This window comes from Protomyctophum bolini, assembly GCF_963924005.1.
Source record: "Protomyctophum bolini genome assembly, chromosome: 14".
NCBI classification, from domain to species: domain Eukaryota; kingdom Metazoa; phylum Chordata; class Actinopteri; order Myctophiformes; family Myctophidae; genus Protomyctophum; species Protomyctophum bolini.
In genome coordinates this window covers 29,831,466-29,850,095 of record NC_137875.1, presented here as the reverse complement: position 1 = coordinate 29,850,095, position 18,630 = coordinate 29,831,466, and the positions used below count along the sequence as shown (strand labels likewise).

The following is an 18,630-nucleotide window of genomic DNA, read 5'->3' as shown; positions in this document are numbered from 1 at the left end:
TGGACTTAAAGGCATGACCTGTTATTTATGGCACCAGATAGCTCAGCAGACCGCTATGTAGCTGGTGATAAGCTGTCCTCGGCCAGTGGTGAGAATGGATGGATAAAGCTCTTCTACCGCCGACAATAGACAACAATGCCAGAGACATGCAGGACCTTACATTAGCCACTGGATACTTGGTTGTGTTTATTAGCACAGAACTATATCAGATTATAACAGGACTAGAGTATAGATACAGTAGAGTGTTGATAGGGAAGGTGCCAAATTCTATGACCATGTTAGAAATTCAACGGTTAGATAAGACAGCTGTAACAATCACACAACCGTATTATTCACAATCAAGGCCATCTGATATTTTGGAATAAGCTGAATGCTGTTCTGCCTCTGCTTCAAAGCTGAGAAATATATTTTGTGTCAAATAATATAAGTGGGATAATGAGGTAATTACTGGAAAATAAATTCAGATTTTGTGAGACAGGACCACTCCAGAGAGGACACTTTAAGTTGTATTCTCCTTTTTAAGATATTAAAGGATATTAATGGTGCACAACTGAAAATAACTGATCTACAGGATCACAACATGATCCTTTGCAATGTTTTGTATAACGTTGCTTTCACTGTGCACAGAGTTGAGTGAGTGTGGAAAACCTAATTTAAACCTCACAGAAAAGATAGAGAAATCCTCACCTTGATCTGTACTAGGAAGTCCCTAAGGTGCTCCTTAAATGCGGGAATATCCTGATTTAAGCTGAACAGCCCGGTCACAAACACCTTCACCTGGGCACTGCACACACACACACACACACACACACACACACACACACACACACACACACACACACACACACACACACACACACACACACACACACACACACACACACACACACACACACACACACACACACACACACACAGATATTTTAGGGTAGCAAATTAATTAATGAACATGCGTTGTTGCAAGAAAAGAGAGGAAAGAGGGTCCAAGAGACATAAGGCAAAGAAAGAGCGAGTGAGACAGAACGATTGGGAATATGAGTTTGTGCATGTGAGAATGAGTGATGCGTGTGTGAGCTGCTGTATGGACGCCTTAACAGACGACGTCACACTGATAAGAAACAGCATGCGTGCGCACACTGGCAGCAGAAGAACCCTGCCTCTCATAAGATCCAATGGATAAGTTCTAGCTGCACTCGCGCGTAAAAAATGCCCCATCAAACCTTCAGATGCTGTTTTTCTCCCAGTGTGGAGGAAGAATGATTAGGATTTTTATTGTATTCTCTCACTCTTGAAATATATAATCCATTGGTTTCTGTTGTGTGTGAACAATAATAGTAATTCAAAGCAGTTGTCCTCAAAATCACACTTCCAGTCACTGTCATGAGCGCTGAACGGGAGTCGGGAGGTGCGCTCATGATCACGGCAGCAGCAGAGCCTGTTTGTCCATGGCTGCACGCCCACCTCTAGCCCATCAAGTATGATTTATGCTTCGTCCCGCGATGGTGTCACGCACGCAGACCTCTACACTCACAATAGTCGCATCCGCGATGCGATGTGAGCTTGTATATCAGCTGTTCTCTTTGTGCAATACTGTTGCGCTTTGAAGTATAAATGTCTCCTAGGGTGCACCTCACTAGCCAACACACAAGAGGAGGTTGAATGAACTGAAACCAGCGCTCCCCAAAACAACAGGTTTGGAGATCTGCTGGGGCCCACTGGTGGGTCGAGAGGATATTGAAAGTGGGACCCCAAATAATAATAATTAATCTGAGCGAGAACTCAATCGATTGATTTTTCATGATGGATCTGCCGTGTGTGCGCGTGTCAGGGTGTTCTCTGCATGTCTATACTCACTCCTGCAGATGAGGAAAGGCTGTCTTGAGCAGGTTTGCTACATATTCCTGGATGAAGCCCTGGTTGTTGGTTGGATTGGCTGGATTCAGGCCTGTTGTGATTTTACCCTCCTCCACCAGGTTGAACATATAGGCCAGGATGGACGCATGCATGGTAAGACCTGCAAGACACACAGACAGGTTCATATATTGAAGAAAAGACTGACTGAAAAATGGTACTGGTACTTTTATACCTATGATGTGGGAATGCCCCACAGTCACAAACTTCTGGGAACAGATAATTGATTGTAGTTGGCAAATTTGAATTATGTTTTATGTGCATTTTCTTGTATGCTTGTACCTGTGCCTTTCATCTAAAAATGAAATAAATACAGCCATTTTCTGTGAAGAAAACAAGGCATTTTTAAGGGATGAAAGTGGATAACCATCTCTTCTCTTTGATACATTGAAGTTTCAGTTTCTGCACAGAACACCTTGCTTTGGGATCTATATGAAACATCCAAGAAGTAGGCCTACTGCATCCTCATGCATTTAGTAAATATTCTATTTCCATAGTTTTATCCATTAACTGAGCAATGCCAGTTTATATAAGAAGCCTGCCCACCTGCTGTGACTGGGAATTGTCTGTATTCTTGCAGATTGGGTCAGGGAAGAGCATGTGTGCTATGAGACGTTTACATAGGTGTACATCTTTTTGTCTGGGTGTTTTAGTTTTAATAAAATACACCTTCAATGCAATCCCATTTCTGTTACTCCAGTAATAATCTGGCCTACGCTTCTATGCTTTATGAACGCACGAGTAGTGTCACTGTCAAATAACCATTTCAAACTGAGCATGTGTGATTGATTGTGTAAAACTCACCAGCAGTGTGTGACGTGTCGGTGACCACAGAGAAGATGTGTTGCAGGATGTCACAGAAGTACGTCTGGTAGAAGCTCTGCGCTGCTGCTTCCTCCTGAGCCACGTTTTGCAGCAGTGTGTACAGAATCTGCAGACCTGAAGGGAACCATGAATACATGCTTATTCATAGTTGAGAATTATATACAGGGGCTACACCACTAGATGAACAGTCGACAACTTAACCGCAACATAATCTCTAGGTTCCAGTGTGGCTGGACACCGGAGTTGCATCGTCTCTGCCCTCACCTTCCTGTCTCTCTTTTTGGTCTACATCTACAAAAAGCCTCATAACCTTCAAGTCTCAATCCCCGCCCAGGACAAAGTTCACCGTCTGTTCAATTAGTAACGCCCAGCGCCCAGGACGAAGATTGATCAAAAAGACGGAGGTTATTGATATAAAAATAATCGCATCGCTCCACAGCCTGGGAGCGCCTGTCGCATTTTCGATGGGACGTCATCGAAAATGTCCCCCCCCCGCTGTTTAGCCGACGAGACCTAAAATCTTAAAACGTTAATAACTCTTGATCTAAATCATAACGTCCAATTCTAAGCAAAGATCATGTGTTAGACGGCCCACCGCAGTCCCGTTGCTAGTCGTGCTAGATTTAATTAAACCTCCCGTTGTTGTCGATCACCTCTAGAGTGTTTTGTCTACATCTAGCTGCTACAGCCACATCCGGGATCACATCCGGTCCGTCTGTAGAAGTGCTCCGCTGCTATAAATGGCTGGGCGCTATGATTTAATGGATTAAATAACCCCGGGCCTTCGGGGTGTTAATTGTCTCCACCAGGCTGGACAGCTGCAGGCCGGAGACTATGATTTATAGTCTGCGTTACTCCTGCGTTGTGTATGTGTTCACAAGTGTACTCACTGTTAAATGTTTGTGTATGTGTGCGTCATGGCATCCTTACCTGTGTCAGCAACGTTCCTCATAGTGTGTTTGAATGCCCAGATAATGGAGTCCAGGACCAGTTTGAACTGGGCAGGGGGAATGGCCAGGAATGCTGGAAAGCAGTGGGAGTTGACTGCTTGGAGCAGGTAGAAGAAGTGAGTTCTGTGCTCTGGGTATTCCTCAAAGTTCTGTTCAACCAAAAAACATCCAAATACATCAAGTTTCATATGGCCAATTAGAATTTTGATCACATTCACATTATGTACTAAGATTGACTTGTCCATTAAACATTTGCCTTTTTGTTTTCAACTATTTTGGCACATATACAGTACTTCATATTAAAGCTGTATTATGTAACTTTTATTAGTGAATACATTTTGTCAAATCTGTACCGGTAGAGTATGCCAATACAATATAACTTATACAATTGGGGTGGATGTATTTGGTCTCCCGGATCTCTTCAACCTGAAGGTCCAAATAAAGTGTCCCCTGAGCAAGTAGGCCAGAAAACTTGTAGGATTTAACATTGTTTTAGAACAGTGGTTCTCAAAAATAGCAGATATACAAGCTCATGTCACTTTGTGTCATGCTGTGAGCATGTACTGTACATCTGCAAGATTTTCTTTTGAGAACAACCGATTTAGAAGGCGGTTGTTGAATCGGCCTCAGGTCTAAAATAAATGCCTCAGGTCTAAACATCACAGAAGTGTGACCTCAGCCCCTATACCTTGTTGATCATGTTGAGCGTGCATTCAAACACGGCGTCAAAGATCTGTGGGATCTCTCCGGTTATGTGTCCCCCCAGCTTGTTGACGATGGTGGCCATGGTGCTGAGGACCTCAGGCTCACGGGCGGCGGGCACGTTCCGCTGGTAGTCGATCAGAACGGCGTCCAACAGCGGAGGGACAAAGTTCTCCCCGACCTGGAAAACAAGCAGAGGCAGGATGGACACCGACAGATAGATTAGCGTGGATCAATATTACACACCGACGAGGATGATGATAATTGCAACCATGGATTACTATTATTATTAGTAAAAGCTAATCACAAGTAGGGGCGGGTCCCGAACCTCGGGACCAAGCATGTCCCGAACCGAACGTGCTTGGGTACTGGGTACCCATTACAATAATTACATTTAGGTTCTCTCTATCGGTTCCCACAGACACGCAGTCACACGCTATTTATTTATGTATTAATTATCTTCCCTTTTAATAGACGCGCAGAGAACAGAGCTGATCTACAAGCCTACACCGCGTTGCATTAGCGACGTGGTGTGGCTTGCCAGATGGCTTACCGGACTCACAAAAATCCTAACGATACCCATCCCTAATCACAAGTAATCTCAATATGTTTTTGAGTTTTATAATAGTCAAGCGAACATTTTGGTGAAGTTGTAGGACCATCCTCATGAAGTCTGCTGTAGGGTATGTAGGAAATGTTGAATGAATGCATCTGTACATGTGAACAATGATGACAATCATGTACAACACGAACATTATCATTATTAATATGAGGTCATACAATCAATCCTCAGCACTTCAAATGTAATCATTTGATCGTGATATTCTTTCCCTTCTCGTATGGTGGTGGCTAATAAATTCATACACTTTGGGAGCAGAATGCAGTGACCCAGAGATTATGAGGTCAACCTCATAATCTCTGGGCCATGAAAGGGGTTTACAGTCAAACAGACTTTTTGATCAAAGGGAGTCGTACCAACGCGCCTCAAGCCTGAAACGGCTGATCCGGTGCTTCACAGGTACAGGGACATAATGAAGAGACTGGAGCAGCACGGACATTTAGAGCCTTTTATTAGGTGCTGAGTATACAAAAAACGACCTTGCGGTCTTCATCAGAGACTTTTTGATCAGTTCAAATGCCATTTGAACAAGTTGCACTGCTATGTTTTTGATATTAAAACAAAACTTATTAAGACTTATCATGGGCCAAAGCTCAGACATGATTATTATGCTGCTAATCATAAAACATTTGAAGCAAAGTGTTGATGAGAGAGTATTTTGTGAGGCTAATGTGGGACTGTCAGGGCAACACCACAGCTAAACCATGTTTTGGGACTTGACAGAAATGTCAAATGTTATATTTCCATTTCAGCATCACCAATATTCAATGCCATAAATATAATTGGATAAATAACTACATAAAAGAAGACAGCAAAATGAAGTCCTCCGTCCATGGATCCCACAGCTCAAATAATAAATAATTCACTAATAAATGCACTGCGTGCGTGGTTTAACCAGGAAGTAGACAACTCAGCCGTGCTGAAATGTAGGCTTTGTGTTTGATCTAAAAATAACAGTTGGATTAGTTTAAATTCTTTTCTACTGCCAGTCTTGTCACCCTCAGCCAAAGTGCTGTACAGTGCAACGCCCGGCGACAACAGACCGGGTATCACGTTATTGGTCGATAGCCGAAGGAGACAATTTTGGTTGAAAAATGTAGTTACATCTTGTTGAGAACAACGATGATGTTCCTCCTTTCCTTAAAGCAAGGCTCCAAGTGTGCTCCCAATGAATGAATCAACTAATTAATGAATGAATAAAAGTGAATGGATGAATAAATAAAGGAGTGAACCGATGATATTGTAAATCAAAGCATGAATGAATGTCTATAGACAGAATATTTAAAAAAATATTTCAGGACAGCCACTCACCATCTGTGGATCGTTTGACCGGCTAACCCAGCCTGAGATCAGCTTTAACGTCTCTCGTTTTACTGTCCTCATACTCCGAATCAAGGGCTGTTTCGTCACCATTTCTCCTGTAAAACGCGCTCGTGCACACGCACACACACACACACACACACACACACACACACCATAAGAATGAATGCGTAGTGTACAACAGAAAGAAGACAAATTCACTTTAGTCTGATAGTGTAATGTGGTTGTCATCTTCAACTTAACTTCCTTAAATGACTCAAAATCACAGTTGAGCACAGCATACATAACGTGTGCATACACACAACCTAAATCTAGCTTACCATAAAAGCTCTAATAGTAGCAGTGGCTTTAATTGACCTCAAACGAAAAGAGAACCAGGCCTTAATATGACCGTTGTTGCAAATTAATAATAATTATACATTTGTTTTTTATATAATATATATTGGGAATCAGCCTTTATTTTGTATGTGCAGTTGTGCACACACAACACCCCCAGTAATGGGGGCGCCGATGGCCTAGCGGTTAAGGCACAACCACATATATACTGTATTTTGCGTGTCTTAAGTACCAGGTCTTATTCCCTAACTTGAGTAAACTAAAGACCTGGAGGCGTGATCAATGCCATTTGGCTATTCTGAGTGTCCAAAGAGCATTGATCACGCCTCCAGGTCTTTAGTTTACTCAAGTTAGGGAATAAGACCTGGTACTTAAGACACGCAAAATACAGCCCTATATAGGCTCTAAAGTGTGTTGCAGGTTTGATTCCCGAAGCTCCGTGTCACTCCCTATCTCTCTCTCCCCGTTTCCTGTCAATCTCAGAAAAGTCCCGAAACAAATCCCCAGTCACTACTGGAGACCTGGTTATTACTGGAGCTTTTACAGTAGGTTAAAGCTATGTAAAGTTTGCAAACAATGTTAACTTCAAAGCCCTTTCTTTCTCTCCCTCTCTCCATCACACGCACCATTGGTCTGGATAGCAGCGGAGATGTTCTCGCTGAGGCACTTGTAGACGTTCAGCATGTCCAGGTAGATCCTTCCCAGCTGGATGACGAAGGGGTGTCCTACAGCCTTGCAGGCCCTCACGTTGGTCTTCAGGATGCTCCCGAGCTGTTTCACTGTCTCTGGGTCTTTCAGGATGTCCACATTCTGCCCCCACAGGAGACCAAGAGGAGGAATGGAGGAGGTTAGAGAGCAGCCTAACCTTACACCATATTTGAAATTAAAACCTGAATCACAACCAGTGTACAACTATGTCATAATTAATCATAATAATCTATGTCCCTTTTTGTTATTTTGTCAGTGTACGTTTCCACATACATTTGCTCTCTGCATGTAACACATCTTAACAATTAGAATCAGTGGGGAAGTGCCATTAATACAAGCCCTGGGGAGCAGTTAGGGGTTTGTATCTTGGTCAGGGACACTTTAGCCTCGGGAACCACAGGCGTTTTGGTTTTTCAGAAGAAGAAAAGCTCGGTAAACCAATAGCCCCTCTAGACCAGAAATCGCACAGGCTGAGGCAGGCTAGGGACACTTTGACACAGACTGATTACCAGACCAACCCACTCAGCTGTGGCCGGCACCGATATCATAGCATTATTAGAGTATGTTTTGTGGTAATCGTCAGTATTATTGTCTCCATCAAGCCGAAGGCATGGGGAGAGTATGTTTTGCACTCCGTGTGTGTGTGAGTCTGTGTGTCTGTGTGTGCGTGCATGCGTGCGTCCGTCCGTCACCAGCTAATCTCCGGCACCGCCACCAGGAGGCCACAACTTGACCTGCCCTGGTGGAGACCTGTGCCTCGAGGGGCACTTTATCTAGTTGGAGTATTAGATGTGTTTGTGGAAATAGTCTTGTTTAGTATAATATATACTAAGCTAGGAGGAGTGAGTATCTTTTGTGGTAGTAGTAGGGCAAGTAGGCCAGAGCCATAGAGTGAGACAGAGTTACGCAAAACTCCGTTCACTTCATGGGGCCAGTCCAATGGCGGGCGGCTCTTCTACATAGACTTCTATTGAGCATGGGGATAACCGGAAGTTTACGGAATGCATTGGAGTCTATGGGCTTCGCGTGAGAACATGAACCACGTGACCGGACTGTTTTCTGTGCCCTCAATATCGCAACTCTTCTATTAGATGGCTCTGAAGTAGGCATGTCTCTCTTACCTTGGTAGCTTGCTGGATGATGCTGTCCCACACCTGGTTAGGCAGCAGCATGTATTTCTCTATCAGGTGCTCCTGTACGGCCGGGTCTGTCTGGGCACCGATCATATAACCTACCGCCTCATAGAAGGTGTGTACCTACAAACACACACCACACCACACCACACACACACACACACACACACACACACACACACACACACACACACACACACACACACACACGTACGTGTTCATGACAGATGCTAGGTTTAATGTTTACCTGGTTTCCTAGTTATTTGTAAAATGGTATTGTTTTTCTTTGAACTCTATGTATGTGGCCAAATAATTTAGTAATCGTAATTGAATCGGCAACTAGTTGCTGGAGAAACCAATATAGGAACCATTCATTAATTCCACAGAACTGCCTCTGTCTGCTATTTTGTTGCAAAAATGAAAAGAAGAAAGAAAGAGAAAAAAATGCTATGCATTGTTTGACATTGGTAAGAGACTGTGTGAGAGGCAGATATTCACACTCACACACACACACACACACACACACACACACACACACACACACACACACACACACACACAGAGAGAGAGAGAGAGAGAGAGAGAGAGAGAGAGAGACAGAGACAGAGAGATGGAGATGTATATATGGGTTCACTGACCTGCTGGGGTTGAAGGTCACAGATGATAGTGTTGATGTTGTTGAGGATCTCGTCAATGAAGGGCATCACCTCTCCCACCTGCACCTGGACAAAGTGACGCCGGCACTTCTGGGCAATCTTAATGAAGGTGTCACATGCCATGTCCTGAACACCATCATGGGTCTCTGATGGAGGGTGACGATGATGGAGTTAATAACAGCCATTATTGCACCCACATACAAAAGCACGCACACAAGTTGCACGATAAAGCCATCTAGTTCTGTTTTCTGTTTAGGGTGTGTGGTTTGAACAGCAGTTAGGTCTGCATTAATTCAGCAGCACCATTGAATGGCTTGTTTAAAGCTAATGTACTATACAACAGTGTCTATCACCAGTTATTTAAATGAAGTTGTGTTCAACACAGGTTCAGGAGTAGAGACCACCCTCTGCTTATCTCGATCACTCCCATTCTCTATCACCTCATCAATTACACCTGCGTTCCTAGCCTCGCTAGCTGATTACAGTTCAGCAAGGACAAAAACAGGTACATTATACAATATACATCAAAAACAGGTACATTATTATTCTGATGCATATATCAGTGATTCTCAACCTTTCAATTACATCGAATTAGAAAAGGGATAGGCCACAGACCCCCAATTGATAGCATTTTCTATCTCTGGGACCCCATAGTGACTTCTTACACCATGGTGTAAGAAGTGGTGTTGCACATGCTCAGTTGCTCCTCTAGGCCGCACACAGAAGCCTGTGAACATAGACATTCCGTGCATAGATGTGCCACGCAATGGTAGGTCTCAGGCCTGAGGCCTGGTATGGTAGGCCTCAGGTCTAGAGATAACAGTGAAACTGATTAAAATAGCCACTCTCTTATGTTTATGTTGCTTTATTTTGTATTTACTTGATGGTAAAATGCTGAAGACTATCAATCATTAAGCCGGAGACCCACTGGAACCCCTTCAAGGACTCCCAAAGGTCGGCCCATGTTGAGAACCACTGCAATATACAGTTTTGTATAAGTTTGTGTATAGCATAAGCCACACACACACACACACACACACACACACACACACACACACACTCTCTCTCTCTCTCTCTCTTACCATGCATGAACTCAAAGAGCTTGTTGACCACCGTTTTGAGGAACTTCCAGTGAGCTCTGAGGAAGCGTGGGTACTGACCAACTATGTACATGATGTTTGATGCAATGATGGCCTTGTTGTCTTTCCCCCTCTTCTGCTCACATAGACCCAGGAGATCCTAACACACACACACACACACACGCACACACACACACACACACACACACAGTCAGTGGAACATGAGAACTGTTCATTTTGAAGTGTTTACTTTGTCTTTTGCACTTTCCAATCCAAAGGCTTTCACAGTAAAGAGTAATTAGTTGCTTGCAGTCAAGCAACAGGTGATAATCATAGATCGACTATTTTCAGAGTGTGACACCCAAGTGCAGCCAAGCATAAAATGACTTTTATCCTTTTATTTATTGACGACATAATCAATTTATCATCATAGCTTTTTTTATTTTGTATAATATAAAAATGTTATCGTAGTTTTAGTCGACAGAATAAACACTGCTTGCGTTTCCAGTATTTAAAGTACCTTGATGACAGTAACCAGGAACCTCTTCTCGTCCTCCTCGTGCATGGCTCCGCTGATGGAGCCGATGGCCCAGCACAGTGTGTTCAGGTTCTTCCAGGACCACTCGGTACCGTTCACCTGGTTGTGGAGTTTCTCTGTCATGATGCGCTCTGTGTCCGCGTAGTCCAAATGGGTCAAGTACACTGTGGAAATGGGTATATTTTACAATTGTAATATTGAACATTAACCCATTAAAACCAGGAAAGCATCTGTGTATTTTATACTTTTGGCTATTATGTTAAAAAATAGCAGATATACAAGCTTATAGCGCTACGAGCTTGTATATCCCCGACAGCGATGATATACATATGTACGCGTGTGTGTGTATGCATGTATATGTATTTGTAGACCATGTTTGTGTCACAAGAAGAAGATGCAAGAAGATGCACACGACACCACAGAGACATCTTAGTATGACATTAGAGAACACATGTGGAAGAGCACGAGGGAACCATCTCTCACACACAAACGAAAGAAGGATGTCGACAGTATGCATGGCCCTATGTTATCGGATCTTAATGTATAGCGTTGGGTATCGTAAGAAATTTGATGATGCTGATACCACATTTACAACTATTATTTGTGTAAAGAAGTTGAGAAGGGAAAAGTCCTGGGAAGGGTGGGTCCCGAACCTCGGGACCAAGCATGTACTGAACCGAACGTGCTTGGGTACTGGGTACCCATTACAATAATTCAATTTCGGTTCTCTCTAGCGGTCACACGCTATTTATTTATTTTCAACATAATTATTAAAGTTTCTTAAACGTAATTTTCAAGTGAAGCTTATGGGAGGAAACTTTTAAGAGAGAGGACAGGAGACCTTTCCTGAGTTGCCTCACTGCGCTGCACAGCACTGAATCAACATGACGAGAGAGGAGGAGAGAGAAAGCGTTGGTTTGTGTGTGTGTGTGATCACGGCGGTCCAGAGGCCCAGTCAGTTTAGAGCTTGCCAGTCTAACTTCGAAGAGAGATGGCGAAAAAACAAGAAAAACAACAAAAGATAGCCTACTTTGGGCAGCCCATGTGCATGCAAATTTCTGTTAGTAGCAAACCACAGCATGTAAGCCAGCTTTGTTTTCAATGATACCTCATTAGCACGTCGGCAAACCCGACGGCCGGAGATGCGCTGCCCATCCCCCCCCCCCCCATTAACGATGCTACTTTGCCCAGTCAATCGTGTGTGTGTGTGTGTGTGTGTGTGTGTGTGTGTGTGTGTGTGTGTGTGTGTGACTTGCTCTCAGATCTCAGACATGCTTTTATTTGTTATTGTCAGTAGTAAGAGAAGTAGCCTACAACACTATTGCCCTGGGTAAATACAGAATAGATATTATATTTAAAATATCACTATATTATCCACAAATGGCTCAATAAAGGAGAGGATGTTACACTATTCATTAAGTTACTTATTTAAGTTATTTTATTCAATTTTGGAACCGAAATTGGGAACCGTTAAGAACCGGAATCGATAAGCAGAACCGGAATCGGTACCGGACTCACAAAAATCCTAACGATACCCATCCCCTGCTACACTATACAGGTATACATTTATATGTAACGCTATATACAAGTCACAAAAGCATCTACATACAAGGTTCATATTGTTTAAATATGGTAATTTCACATGAAACTGCCTGCAACAGGTCTGCAGACCTCCCATATAAGGACCTCTTCAGAACACTGATGAGGTCAACTGACAAACGCTACCCAACAGTGACTCTCTTCCCATGCAGTTGAAAAATACAATTGTGGCCAAGACCGCTGACGGAGCAGTCCAGGCACTGCTAGGCTCCGGAGTTGCCTGACAGCGTGTCACAGGTTTGAGTCTCGATCCCGATGGCATTTGCTGCACTCCCCATCTCTCTCCCCATTTCCTGTCAACCTACTATCCTATCAATAATCCTGATGGAGGAGAAAGGAACTGGTTAGAATAACGTGTTCGTTCTACGCGCTACGTCCAACCGGGGAAAAATACCATTTTACCGAAATGTATTGCACAGATTTTATTATAATTATGGATACTAAGGTGTTAGAAGTTTCCCTTTAGGTATTAATAGTCTTATTTTAATCTTCTCATGTCCATCCACAACTTGAACCCTGTTATTGGCTGCCGTACCAACCCAGTTCCCTCTCAGGGACTGAAGCTAAAGTTTTTTTCCTTACCCAGCGTTTCCCTCATGTTCTTGTAGAGGTTTATGGAGTCTGTGTCCTTCATGAACTCCCGGACCACCTCCCCCTGGTCATTCTCTACCACCAGCACCTCTTCAGGCTTGGCCATTCGGCTCACCATCAACAGGCGCACCTGCCAGATGGGATAAACACTTGTCAGCAGGGAGGCGTTCAGTCACATATAACATGCTCACAGAGTTAATGACATTCTGCCGCACAGACAGACGTATAGCACAGCTGAGCTCACTCACTTACACACTGCGCCACATACTGTACATGTACCCTAATGCATGAATACAAACACTACTGTATTAGAATAGTGCTGAGCAGGCACATATGTACTGTATAATAGCATGTATGCACATATAATTTCACCTTTCCTGAAGTAAAATATTGTTTGTGATTTTGTTCACTGCCGACTTCTAACTCTAACTATGAACAGCTTGACAGCCACCTGTTACTTCACTGGTGCAAGCTGACTCTCGAGTGGGTCTTGATTTAAATGCTTTCCAAGGATCTCTTGCACTCGATCCGACTGCTACGCTGTATTCTAGGAAGTAGGCAAAGATAATTTACGGACTTCATCCTCAGGGAATAGTAAATGTTACCTTTTTACCTTACTCAAGAAGAACAAGTCTTTATATTTCACGAAAGTGGTGTGTGCTCACAGTAAGGTTTTTATATTAGTACATCAACTTGATGCGTTGAAAATTATAAGCTTACTATTATCAGAATTCAGAAGTGGTTCTTTAATAAGCTGGTAAGCCCAGTCCAGAATATGCACTGTCATAAGAAACAATCAGCCCAGTTGCCACAGCTGGGTTCCTCAATGGTGGAATAGCTCCTTCACAAAGTGACCAGAAGAGCAGCAGCAAAAAAGCAATCTCTCACAATACTTCATAACCTTGACTTAGCCAATATGGATCGCCTTAAGCGGTCTAAATTATAAATGTTTAGTAGCACCTGTGGACAAACAGTGGGCCTGAAGAGAGAGAGGCCTGATTGCAACCAATGGACACTTGAGCTGTACAGATGTGCTCCAACCTGGGTGTCCTCGAGCATTCATTCTCAAAGAGCACACCTACATTCAAAGCTTTCTTAATAAAATAATGTTTAGAGGTATGTGTGTGTCTAGGCAGCACAAGTGGAAAGACATTCTTGAGTTCCCCTCTATCTGCATTTAAAAGGACGCCACCATGCTGTTGATGTGCATTTCAGTTCATACGTCTCCGTTTCTGCTAGCCTATAGATTCAATGCTGCTCTGCTATAGTCATCCCATCAACTGCTGACAAAATCCATAGCAAGCATATAATGATAATCATACATCCAGCTGCCTTCAATCTGTAAATTAGACAATCACGTATTACTGTACGAGCAGTATACCTTGGACAGGACCGGCAGATAGAGCTGTCTGCGGGGTGGCACGTCAAAGTGCTGATTTCCAGAGAGCATAGGAGAGGTGGAAGTGGAGAAAGGGCTTTCTCTGTACAGCTCAGCTGCCAGGTGGTTCCAATACTCCAGACAGATTTTAAAGATCTCCGTTTCTTCCACCTCCGACACCAGCAGCATGTAGTGGAGAGCCTGAGAGGGAGAGAGAGAGATAGAGAGAGATAGAGATAGATAGATAGAGAGAGAGAGAGAGAGAGAGAGAGAGAGAGAGAGAGAGAGAGAGAGAATGTTGCTTTTGTAGATGATCATCCAGTGAATTTAGAAATAAAGGTTTGATAGAGGGATAATAGCTAAGATTATACTACCGGTAGGTATTATATTTCATGACTGCTTGGGCACCTTAATTGCACCCTGGAGGACAATGAAGTACTATCAAATCTCTTCTCATCTAATCTTGCTCGTTAAGATATTGTGCTCACAATTCATCTCAAGTCATTAAGTCAACCCCAAATGGTTTAGATATACTAGTCTAGAGTATACAGTATAGACTGTATTCTTTCCATCTTCTGTTACACTATCTAACTAATCCACGTAACGCGTGAACCGTTCGCCCCACCGACTTCAAATTAGACACACATGTTCCATGTTACACCACCACAGAGAGTGCAGTGCCCGGTGTCGAGTCGGTCGGACCCACGGTTATCTAGTGTTGTTAATTGCAGGAGACATTTCAAATCAGATACTGTTGCCTGTAATGTCCATTTTGGAGCACCAGGGGGCAAATTGATAGCTCAGCCATTAAGTGGCACAAAAATGAAGCACTGACATTGTGATTTGGTCTGGTAGGTAGGTACCAAGTTTCAGTACTAAACCCACCATACGCTATCCTGCACATGTCTGAAGCAGCCTTGGTTTCCAACTAAAGAGAAAGAGCGGAGTGATCTATTGGGGTCACTACTGTAGCTAGATGGGGACAGCTGTTGTGGAACAGTATTCAAGAGAACAAGAAAATGGACAAATAAACCCTCAAGTAAGCCTCTTGCTGGACCCGATTTTAATTAAATGAATAGAACTTTGTTAACTTTAATACAAACGTAGTAATGACTTTCTGTAAACACCCACCCTGATTAGCTGATACCACCTGCATAATCTGGTTTTCTCTGGAACAGAAGTGGAACAACAATGACCCTGTGCTCTCACCTCCATCAACGTCTCTCGTAGGTTGAGTCTCTTCTCAATGAGCTGACCGTGCTCCTTGAGGAAGGTGCAGAGGAACAGACTGAGGTTCTGAATGAAGTTCTGTTCGTCGTCTTTGCCATTGGCATAGGCCAGACGGATGTTCGTGTTCAGGGGCAGCATCTAAAGAAATAAATACAGACAGCAGCTGGGTTTTATCAAGAGTGTATTGTTCCTGTTGTAAGTGAGATGAAACATAGTAGAAACACGTTTGCGTTTATCATCTGTATCGTCATCGATAATTGGTTTGTCATAAGTGTCTTGGGTCGTTCAGTGCTGCGTTAACTTGCCATGGTGCGATGACAAGTGTCAACGTGAGACCATTATGTCTCTGGTAACAGCTACCAACAGTAGGAACAATAGAGGGAAGTTCATGTTTGTGAACTGCTACTTTTACAGGCAAAGATTGCATAACTGGGTTCATCTCTCTAGGTCGTCCTCAGACGACCTAGAGACGCTGAACCCCTAATGAGCAGGTTGGTGCCTTGCATGGTTTCCTCTGCCATCCGTGTATGAACTATGAATGTGTGTGTGAATGGGTGAATGCTCTATGTAAAGAAACTTGGATAAAGACGCTATATAAATGCACCATACAATTTTTTAAGGCCAGTGAGTCACCTTTAGCGTCATTCAAATTTAAAACATTTATCTGATGTTCTGTTTTGTATGTGTGTCAGAGCCGGACTTACCGTTGGGCTAGGGTGGGCTGCAGCCCGGGGGCCCCCGACTAGGGGGGCCTCCAAAAAATATTGGGGAAAAAAACAATATATATATATATATATATATTAATTTTTTTATTATTATAAAATTGTAAAGTATTAAAATTCAATTCAAGTGAAATGTGTGCCTGCCTCTCTTTTTAGGGGCCTGGCCTGGTACCCCAAAATGAAAACAAAATAGCCCAAAGGGCACGCAGCTCCGCCACGCGCCCCAAGGGCCCTCAAGTTTGCTCCAGCCCGGGGGCCCTCAGCAAGGTAAATCCGGCTCTGATTATTGTATGTGACAGAGATAATATGAGCATGGTTGCCACTGAGCTCTGTAGTGTATGCCCCCTCCCACCTGTTTGAGCTGACACATGGTCAAGGTGAAGAGGGTGACGAACTGCTCCTCGTACTGGCTGACGCTCACTCCGGCAATCTCCGTCAGGCACTTTAGTGTCACGTTGCGGAACATCGGCACATTCAAGAACTGAGGCAGGCAAGAGACAGAAACAGTGATTAGGTTAGAGATATGTGCCACACGCTACGTCCGGCTGGGGAAACTCCCCCGTCAGGTGAAAAAAAGCTGCTGCCCTCTCCAGGTTGGCAGAGGAAGTGTAGCACTCAGGATTACATTAGATAATTGACACTGGGTGAAAAAATGGGCTGCAAAAATTGTGGGATAAACATTTTAATAAAATAGTTGTGTGAGTTGGGGCTGGGGTTCAGCCATGAAAGTACATTACCAGCAATTCAGACTTCACGGTAGATTAATACAGTCTAAGCTAACATGTAACATTCAAGAGTGTGCGTGCGTGCGTGTGTGTGTGTGTGTGTGTGTGTGTGCACCTTGTACACCAGTGTGCTGATGAGTTTGGTTTCGAAGATATACCCCAATGGAATCCAGTTGAGAAACCGTAACAGGGTCTCCAGAGTGGCGTGGACCAGAGGTGCATTCTGGGAATTCTCCTAAGGGTTCAGCCAATCGCAACGACAGAACAGTTAATGGCCAAATACAACCAGAAAAAAGTCAGATGATGAAAATTGAGGCCTATTTTATGTTGTTAAAGGAAACCTTTGCCAATTTTGACCCTACTGGTAAATACCATTAAGGAGAACAATGATATAGTGTAAAAAAAATACCCCATGTCTACGGTGTATTTGACATTGCTATTATGATGTCCATGTCCAATATGTCATTTCAAATCATCGGGCATACATTCCGAAGTCTCAATGAAGATCTGTACAATCAATTAAGGTTTTGAGAGAGAAGAAAGATGGGATTCACATACCATTACAAACTGACAGAGCTGGAATATCTGGGAGAATTCGTTGCACATGCTGAAAGACAAGGAAATCCCCAGACACATTATCCAAAGCAGCACATTTAAGAAGCAATGCATCTGCTTTCAGAAGACAATACAGCTCCCCTGATGAATGTTATTTTATTTTGTGTGTAAGCTCATGTGGCTGTGTGAAACTAGGTGATGATGTTCTGTTTGTCAACCTCAAAGCACAGATGAGCTTGTCCCTGCACAAACATCACTTTCTGGACATGGATTGTACTAATAAACGGAAGTCTCTGACACTGACACCTAGGGATGGAGCCCGAAAACCGGGTACATTACAAACCCCGTTCTGAATTTATCGAGACCAAGTATCAATAAACTTTTGGCTTGTCGAGCCTATTATCGGGTATAACGGCCCCACTATAGAGCGCAGCAGTCCCGCCCCCTTTCAGAAAAGCGAGTGGCCCAGGAAATGAAACTCCAATGCATTTTTCCATCGGCACTTCGAATATAATTTATTTAAAGACGGTTAGGCCGCGGACAAAGCCAATTCGGATCATGACAAATCATGACAATGAACACAATGTTTTGGGACGATCAAATAATTTATAAGACGAAAAACAAAACAAATAGTGTTGTCTCCTGCCTTTATTTTCTTCTTTCTAATGATTTGATCGTCCCAAAACATTGTGTTCATTGTCATGATTTGTCATGATCCGAATTGGCTTTGTCCGCGGCGTAACCGTCTTTAAATAAATTATATTCGAAGTGCCGATGGAAAAATGCATTGGGGTTTCATTTCCTGGGCCACTCGCTTTTCTGAAAGGGGGCGGGACTGCTGCGCTCTATACAGGCCGGGACAGATGGTTGTGTGATGCGTCATCATTGTTGTAATACTTTTTGCATGTCTGCGACGCGTTGAGTCGAAACAATACCGGCACGGCAGCGCCATCAGCTGCTGCAGCGGCTCTCCGTTGCCATTATTTATAATCCAATTGATAACAATACGTTTGAGGAAACTTAAAACTCCCTGCCAATAAAGTTATATCTAAT

At 43.3% G+C, this 18,630-nt stretch overlaps 1 protein-coding gene across 8 annotated transcripts in view; it reads right to left on the bottom strand.

The window, feature by feature from the left end:
* Window positions 1–18,630, bottom strand: part of xpo1b (exportin 1 b) — a 33,409-nt gene that overhangs the window by 2,163 nt on the left and 12,616 nt on the right. For all 8 annotated transcript variants that reach the window (XM_080781630.1, XM_080781631.1, XM_080781635.1 and 5 more), the window contains 17 exons: window positions 17,581–17,629; window positions 17,138–17,257; window positions 16,650–16,778; window positions 15,555–15,713; window positions 14,349–14,546; window positions 12,959–13,097; window positions 10,760–10,941; window positions 10,243–10,399; window positions 9,143–9,306; window positions 8,493–8,627; window positions 7,290–7,473; window positions 6,319–6,425; window positions 4,375–4,569; window positions 3,667–3,835; window positions 2,716–2,850; window positions 1,855–2,014; window positions 688–784 (listed from right to left, as the gene is read on the bottom strand). In XM_080781630.1, the coding sequence (XP_080637756.1) occupies window positions 688–784; window positions 1,855–2,014; window positions 2,716–2,850; window positions 3,667–3,835; window positions 4,375–4,569; window positions 6,319–6,425; window positions 7,290–7,473; window positions 8,493–8,627; window positions 9,143–9,306; window positions 10,243–10,399; window positions 10,760–10,941; window positions 12,959–13,097; window positions 14,349–14,546; window positions 15,555–15,713; window positions 16,650–16,778; window positions 17,138–17,257; window positions 17,581–17,629 (2,479 nt within the window). The remainder of the gene's footprint in view (window positions 1–687; window positions 785–1,854; window positions 2,015–2,715; window positions 2,851–3,666; window positions 3,836–4,374; window positions 4,570–6,318; window positions 6,426–7,289; window positions 7,474–8,492; window positions 8,628–9,142; window positions 9,307–10,242; window positions 10,400–10,759; window positions 10,942–12,958; window positions 13,098–14,348; window positions 14,547–15,554; window positions 15,714–16,649; window positions 16,779–17,137; window positions 17,258–17,580; window positions 17,630–18,630) is intronic.